Below are 8,272 nucleotides of genomic sequence, written 5' to 3'. Positions count from 1 at the left end.
TAAATCAAAAATTGAGATTCATAATTCATCAGGCCTTGGATTGCATAGAGCAGAGGTGAGAGAGAGAGGGCATTTGGTGAACCTTTTTCAAGGCAATTCTCTTTCTTTGTCTTGGTCAACACTGGCCCCCAAAGAAACTGGTTGGAATTCATTGAATTCCTAGGTTGCCCTTTTATGTCCCCATCCTGAATAAAAACCACATGAACAACAAGTCACAAAAGGAAACCCAAATTAATTTGTGGGGAAAACATGGTCCCCATTTTATTATAAAAAAATAAAAAAAAAAACAAGAAGGGAAATTTGTATAAAGAAAAGAAAAAAAAAGAAACAGACAAAGAAAGCCCCTCCCCCACAAGACCCAACAACACAAAAAAGAGAAAATAAAGCAAAACCCCTCCAACCCAAAACCCTCCTTTCATGGCACGTGCGGTGCACGCTCCAATGAGGAGCGGGTGATGAGCAATGTCAGGGGAACTGTTTCTGCCCGTGCGAGGCGCTGTGAGTGTTGGTATTATTAATATCACCCCACGGTGACATATCGAAATTAGTTTCCAATTCCGTCAACAGAAACAATCCATGTTCCCCACGCGCACGGTGGTGGCGCGTGCGGGCGCGTGCACTCCACCAAAGACCTACATAACAATTCTCTCTCTCACTTGTGTCTCTATTTCTCTCTCTCACAAACACTGAAACTCCAAAACAGCTCAAGTGAGTGAACTGTGAACCCATCAGTATCACAGTCCATCCGAGAGAAACAGAAAGTACCCAGATCGCCGGGTCAGGTCATGGACACCGGTCCACGGCTTTCTCCGGCTAAATGCCACCAAAACGCCGTCGTAACCACTTGCATATTTTGCAATTGAACCCCTCAAAAATTCCAGAATTTCGTCCTCTGCTCTGTCCACTACGTTTTTCCGAGTTGGGTGTGTTTAGGTTCCGAGAATGGCTGCTACGAACACGACCACACAAACCGTGGCCGTTGGAGTGGTGGTGGACACGTCAGCAGCCGCCACGGCGGACGAGGCGGCCGCCAAAGCCGTGCACAAGCGCTACGAGGGGCTGGTGATGGTACGGACGAAGGCGATAAAGGGCAAAGGGGCCTGGTACTGGGCCCACTTGGAGCCCATGCTCGTCCACAACGCCGACACTGGACTGCCCAAGGCGGTGAAACTCCGCTGCTCCCTATGCGACGCCGTTTTCTCCGCCTCGAACCCGTCTCGCACCGCCTCCGAGCACTTAAAGCGCGGGACTTGCCCCAATTTCAACTCTGTCGCCAAACCCATTTCGTCTCTCTCGCCCACGTCGGCAATTCCGTTGCCTACTTCTGCTTCCTCTGCTCCGCCGGTCCTCCATAACCACCGCAAGCGGAGCTTGTCGTCTTCGGTCAATGCCTCGACGTCGTCGTATCATGTTTCGCCGCTCGCTGTGGTTGATCCGTCGAGGTTCTGCGGCGAAATGACGTACTCGCCGGCGACGACGACGGTGGTGACTCAGCAGCATCAGCCGCATTTGGTGTTATCGGGTGGGAAAGAGGATTTGGGAGCTCTGGCTATGTTGGAGGATAGTGTGAAGAAGCTCAAGAGTCCGAAAACTTCACCTGGGCCGAGTCTGAGTAAGACCCAGGTGGACTGTGCGCTCGATTTTTTGGCTGATTGGGTCTACGAATCTTGTGGGTCGGTCTCGTTTTCGAGTCTGGAGCACCCAAAGTTCAGAGCTTTTCTTAACCAAGTGGGTTTGCCGGCGATTTCTCGGAGGGAGTTCACGGCTTCGAGGTTGGATGCTAAGTTTGAGGAAGCTAAGGCTGAGTCAGAGGCCAGAATTGGAGATGCCATGTTCTTCCAAATTGCCTCTGATGGGTGGAAGCCCAAGAATTTCGGTGTGTTTGGGGAGGACAATCTAGTGAATTTGACTGTGAATCTTCCCAATGGGACTAGTTTGTACAGGAGGGCAGTGTTTGTTGGTGGCTCTGTGCCGTCTAAGTATGCTGAGGAGGTTTTGTGGGAGACAGTCACAAGCATTTGTGGGAGTGCTGTGCAACAGTGTGTAGGAATAGTAGCAGACAAGTTTAAGTCCAAGGCATTGAGGAATTTAGAGAATCAGAATCACTGGATGGTCAATCTTTCTTGTCAGTTTCAGGGGTTCAATAGTTTGATTAAGAATTTCAGTAAGGAGCTTCCATTGTTTAAGGCTGTTGCTGAAAACTGTTTCAAGCTTGCAAATTTCGTGAATAACAAGTCTCAGGTTAGGAATAGCTTTCATAAGTATCAGTCCCAGGAATATGGTCATGCAGGGTTGTTAAGGGTACCCTTGCCTGAGAATGAAATGCTCAACTTTGGAACAGTGCATATAATGCTTGAGGACATTCTGAGCTCTGCCCGAGCACTGCAGTTGGTCCTGCTAGATGAGTCCTATAAAGTAGCATCCATGGAGGACTCAACGGCAAGAGAAGTTGCCGAGATGATTGGGGATGAGGGATTTTGGAATGAACTGGGGGCAGTGCTTGCATTGGTTAAACTTATCAAGGACATGGCTCAAGAGATTGAGACAGAGAGGCCACTGGTTGGGAAATGCCTCCCACTTTGGGATGGACTAAGAGCAAAAGTGAAGGATTGGTGTTCCAGCTTCCACATTGCTGAGGGTCCGGTGGAGAAGGTGATTGAAAGGCGGTTCAAGAAGAATTACCATCCAGCTTGGGCTGCTGCATTTATACTTGATCCGGTTTATTTGATTAGGGATAATAGTGGCAAGTATCTTCCACCATTCAAATTGTTGACGCCGGAGCAGGAGAAGGATGTGGACAAGCTCATAACCCGGCTTGTGTCGAGGGAGGAGGCTCATATTGCACTAATGGAACTCATGAAATGGAGAACAGAAGGGCTTGATCCTGTATATGCGCGCGCTGTACAAATGAAGGAGAGGGACCCCATTTCAGGCAAGATGAGAATTGCCAATCCACAGAGCAGTAGGCTCGTGTGGGAAACATACCTCACTGAATTTAAGTCACTAGGGAAAGTTGCAGTGAGGCTCATCTTCCTTCATGCAACTTCATGTGGATTCAAATGCAATTGGTCTCTAATGAGGTGGGTGTCTTCCCATGGGCACTCAAGGGTGGGCATGGACAAGGCACAGAAGTTGATATTCATTGCAGCTCATTCCAAGCTCGAGAGACGGGATTTTTCCTGTGATGAAGATAAGGATGCAGAGCTACTTGCCTTAGCAAACGGTGAGGACGATGTGTTAAATGAGGTTCTTGTTGATACGTCCTCAGTGTAGCATTTTTTTTTCCTTGAGTAGAAATTTAAATTTGTAGGATTTATTGAATTCTTTCCACTATTTTTTTTTTTTTTAATGTTGTACCTGTTTACTCTCTAGAAGATTTTAGGGTAGTAAGGTGGGGAAAGAGGGGCACTATGGGGATTGAATTTGTATTTCTAGCATTGCACAGCCTCATGATTTGAGCCACTGCCCATTTTCCACCCTAGCATGATTTTGAAGTTTTTGGGTTTGCAGACAGGAAAATCTTCTTGTTTGTGAAGATATTGGATGCTGCGCAAAGAACAGGATGAATGTTGTAAAATTTTGTACCTCAAGTACTTTGAGATTAATAATATTTATAAAGGGGAAGGTTTTATTATTTCTCCTTTGTTTTACTATCAAATCTCTGCTCTCACCTTTTTCTTTTTTCTCCTTTTGCTTTCAAAATAGAGTTTAAAATAAATAAACCAATGAACTATAATCCCTTGAACATTTGGAGCTATCATCTTTCTCATGGATGGAGCATGTAACTATTTTAAAATGGCTTGTAATTTCCATAAAGCAATTCTGTGATTTTTCTTTTTCTTTTTTTCTGAACAGGGTATAGCTGACTGCATCAATTACCTGCTTTTAATCTGCAGGAGCCATTATGTTTTGCATCCTAAACAGAAGGTGGTTTTTTCTGTAATTCTATTGTCATAATAGCTTCTACATGTTGCCATTATTGATGAAGTAATAGATCTCTACAAAGGGAATTGACTTTGTGTCTGAAAAAGTTGCACAATTTCTCTTCAAAATCATCCAAAGGTCCAACTGCAATTTTAGATTCAGGTGTGTAGAGTCAGGCACTTTTTCTTTGAACTGTGGGTGAAGAATCATGAGAAGGGTCTCACCCAAAATCTTTCAGCTGATCTTTTTGGTAGTAGAATCCAGAGCGTCTTGCGGTCCTTATTTCTCATGTACAGGTCTCATTCAATCAACATCATTGTACTGAGACAAACAAAATGAGTGATTTATGTTGTTTCTTATGAATGGATATCTCTATTTCCCATGCTTTATTTCATTCAATCAAAACACACTACCCAGTCAAACATCCAGTTCTGTGACTTCATTCAGAAATCCCTGCACAAGAACATATAAAATTTCAGTCCTTTCTTCTTCTAGTGTTGAATTTTACTTTGTTAGTTTTCTGAAAGACCTGAATTTGATTCTTGCTCTAGTTTATTGATTTACAGGGACTTGGTGTGTTTGGACTTTCAAATTTGCCAAAAGAGAAAAGTTTTGTATGTGTTGACAACTTTTTGTTTAGATGTGAAATTACCAACTAGGATACTAATTTCAATTGCAGAAGCTGAATGTAATTATTGCTATTTTTAACCTTAATTATCTCTCTTTTTCTTGGCAGAAGCATTCGACAAAGATATGGTTGGACTGGAGAGGCCACCTTAAGATGGTTGGTTGTTAGTATAACCCTTTGGGTCATGACAAAAGAAGAGTTTGCCAAAAGGGATCCAAGATGGATTTGACCTGAAGTTTTGGCAACGTCGTGTTCGTCTGCCAAAGGCAGAGCCTTGCTCGCTTTAAAGGGTTGGGTGAGTGGCAAGCCGAGTTTCGCAATGTGGGTCAACAGCCTCTAAAAGACCTGAACTGAGTATGGAGCTTTAGAGCTGGAGGAGCACTTGTAACTGTTTCTGTACTCATCCACTTTTTTCATGGTTTTTTTCTTGTGTGTCCTTGAAAGAGTGGAGCCCCCCCACCATGAGAGGAGTGGAAGTCTTTTTCCAAATGGTTTGGTTTGGTCATGAAGCATAGATGGATAGATAGATAGATAGATAGATAGATAGATATACAGGATGAGGGTGTTTTGTTTTCCCCATCAAATCAGCAGCTTTGGGGTAACTTCTCTTTTAAACATTCCAAAGTTCAAAGTTCCTCATGAAAGTTCATGCAGAGTTATTGGGTGATTCTATCCCCATGATTGCGAGAAAGAACGCAGTGCAAAACAAGACTGTCGGCTTGAATTGCAGCACAGAAGATGCTTGAGAACCATGCTCTACAAAACCAACCAAAAGTCTTACCTCATTTTTTCTGGTCCTTGTTACTCCTCCTCCATCACAGTTGAAAACTACAGTTTTAACATGTGGTGGTCTTGGAAGTGTTTATATTTATCTATATGTATATTATCAGTATATGTATGGTTCTCTATTGACTTGCTTACAACCACATGGTTAACTGATTAGTTTTTTATTTATTAACCCTTCTGAAAGAGGAAAATGTTGTGTTATGTGCATTTGTATTCCAAAAATATTAATGGAATCACTTTCTACATCTTTATACCTTACTAGCCCCCTTGGAAAATTAGATGGAAAGCATGGAACTGCTTGTTTTATTGTTGAAAAAGCTCCTAGCTACAAGCTATAGGACTGACTTTGAAAAACAGAAATTAACTAAAAGTTTAATATGTTATGTTGTTTCGAAAAATATAAATTAGTCAGTTTAATATATTATATTACTGAAGTGTGAAACTGAGAGTACATAATCAATACATGATTTCATCTTATTAACTTATCAACCATTTAGTAGTACAAGTAAGATACCCACGTGTCAAATACTCACATGTCACTTGTTATAACTTTTAGTAATTCTAAGATTAATTTTTTTAGCAGTGGACCAGTGGTCAGGCCTGAAAAAATTTCAGAATTTGATAATAGTACTGCCGTACTAGTTTATTGGGTGAGTAATTGACAAAATAGCCAGTGACCTACTCTTTTTATTCCAAGTGAAGCAGCTTGCCTATTATGGAAAGCTATAACAGTTTTTTCATCGTCTTTTTCATGCATGGTCATTGCCTCATTGGTCACTCTGCTGATTTTTAAAGAAAGTAGTGCCCCAGCTGATGAGCTAGCTAACCAATATAGTTTACTTTCATTGTACAAAGTTGCAAACCCTTTAAAGCAGTTTGAAATTTGAACTCTTTACTTCTCTGGATTAATTTCAAATTCACCCACTCACACAGTAGTCACACCCACTTCACAATCAAGTAGTATTCATGTGGGTCTGAAGTCTTTCGCTTTTTGTTGATGAAGTGAGTAGAAAAAGTAGAATGAATAATTATGGTATTCTATTCTACATTACCTTCTTGGGTCTCCTAATTACTCATTTAGTGGAGGAGACAGAAATTCTTGTCGGCAGAATTGAACTTACTAAACACTGACTGCTCACCAACTAAGTCTCTCTCTCTCTCTCAGAGTAAGTATGTATGTATTAAATGTTATACCTCACTCACTCACTCACTCACTCACTCCACACTCCACTCATTCTTGTGGTGTAAAAGGGAAAGGAAATATAATGATTAGTATAGGAAGACATATATGACTCTCTTTATACAAGAATCTTTCCCTCTTCCAATGCTCTCATCTACTCATTATCACTCTTTTTCTTCTCTCATATATTTTTGCTTCAAATGTTGATTTTAGTTGGAACTTTATAGTACCCTGATCAATTCAATTAATCCTTTTCTTTTCTTGCCAAAGACAATTTGTGGCCAATTTTATCTTACTGCTTCAGCACATTCAGCACCATCACATCAAAAGAATTAATCCCAACTATCATTACTCATAAAATTTTAGTGATAGCTGTGATCTACTTATTGGTTAATTACCTCCATTAGAAAGAAAAGGGTCCACTGAAAATTACAAAAGAAATGAAGAGATAAAAGGTGAATAAAATCAAACAGATTTTGCATATTCATAAAATGAAAAATTGTTTGATTTTGCATATTCATAAAATGAAAAATATTTTTTCATTCACAAATTCCACCAATTCTTACCACAAAGGGCAGCTCCTCGATCGGCCGGGACACTTCATTCATTCACAAATTGAAATAATTAATAAAGAAGATATGTACTTAATTCAATTCCTCCGGATCAAAATTCAAAGGAAAAGCCATCATGCAATGCATCCACTTTTACTGTTATTTCACATGTCATATGTATCAGTATTATACTACTCGATCTCAGAGATATATGCTACCAAAAAGCAAAAAGTATCCCCTCTGTTTATGCTATTTTAAATTTCTAGCTCCAACAGTCATGTCACTAATTTTCTTGTAAAAATAGGCCGGTATCAAAAAACACAAACTATAATTCTAAACTCATGTCTTAGTATATATATATTTTATAAATGTTTTCGTCAAAATTTGATCAATTTAATTGGTTGGAGTTGAGGGTATTCCAGACTTTCCAGTCACTTAGTCAGGAAATTTTAAACCTTGTGTGTTATCATTTTTGTAATATAATGTCTTGAATCTTGCTACCTACTACTTAGTTTTGAGTTGAATATTTTAAATTTTAGATGGTATTAACCAACAGTTAGGTCTGAGAGAGAATATGTTGGAATAAAAATCTCACACATCATTAATAATTATAAACCTTATGTGACCCTATATAATGCTTTTGGTCTCTTTATCTAGCTATAAACAATTGATTTTCAGTGGGATGTTTCACTTTTACAGTTGGTTTATCATATAGCTAGGATTTTGATATTCTTTGCTTTCCTTGTTAATTTTTTATTATTTTAATCTTAAACGTGTAATATATATAGATCTAATATTTTATGTAACTCTAATTACATACAAAAAGTATTACGAATTTATTTTTCCTTATTGAACGATAAATACACTATTAATATGAAAAATTAAGATAATTAAACAAGTAAAAGATCGGATCACTAGCTATCGCGCGTATATGTCAATGTATTGAACTACAATAGAATCCACAAAAACAAAGAGCAAGTGGATATATATAGAAGTAACATCAATATATATGGTATTTTTTCAAAAAAAAAAAAAAAAACCCTCCAATACTTAAAAGATAATATATTATATGATGTAATTTCATATATACTATAGATATGATTTAATATGACAGAATAATCAAAGACAAAAATAACAAAACAGAAACAAGGCGACGGTTGGTTGGACCATCAGCTCGATCACATGCATGATACTGCATATATG

The 8,272-nt window shown here is 39.5% G+C and overlaps 1 protein-coding gene across 3 annotated transcripts; it reads left to right on the top strand.

The window, feature by feature from the left end:
• Positions 1–703: 703 nt before the first annotated feature.
• Positions 704–5,583, top strand: LOC147273878 (uncharacterized). Of its 3 annotated transcripts, XM_086257136.1 has the most exons (3): positions 704–3,223; positions 3,897–3,927; positions 4,661–5,583. In XM_086257136.1, exons 1-3 carry the CDS (start codon positions 943–945, stop codon positions 4,779–4,781), a joined length of 2,433 nt encoding a protein of 810 aa, XP_086113262.1. In that variant the 5' UTR covers positions 704–942; the 3' UTR covers positions 4,782–5,583. The 3 variants fall into 3 exon arrangements, with proteins under 3 accessions (XP_086113262.1, XP_086113263.1, XP_086113264.1); XM_086257137.1 differs by lacking the exons at positions 3,897–3,927; positions 4,661–5,583 and adding an exon at positions 3,511–3,640; XM_086257138.1 differs by lacking the exons at positions 3,897–3,927; positions 4,661–5,583 and having other exon boundaries at positions 704–3,616.
• Positions 5,584–8,272: the final 2,689 nt, after the last annotated feature.

This window comes from Dryas octopetala, chromosome 9 (assembly GCF_963921425.1).
Source record: "Dryas octopetala chromosome 9, drDryOcto1.1, whole genome shotgun sequence".
Lineage (NCBI taxonomy): Eukaryota > Viridiplantae > Streptophyta > Magnoliopsida > Rosales > Rosaceae > Dryas > Dryas octopetala.
This window is presented reverse-complemented; position numbering and strand designations above follow the sequence as displayed.

What these genes read in the sequence shown, in the direction of transcription:
- LOC147273878 (XM_086257136.1), top strand. Translation starts at nt 943, where the DNA reads ATGGCTGCTACGAACACGACCACACAAACCGTGGCCGTTGGAGTGGTG. An exon ending in GCTACTTGCCTTAGCAAACG is followed by an intron (nt 3,224 to 3,896) that starts GTGAGGACGATG and finishes TTTAATCTGCAG; the next exon opens with GAGCCATTATGTTTTGCATC. An exon ending in TTTTGCATCCTAAACAGAAG is followed by an intron (nt 3,928 to 4,660) that starts GTGGTTTTTTCT and finishes TTTTCTTGGCAG; the next exon opens with AAGCATTCGACAAAGATATG.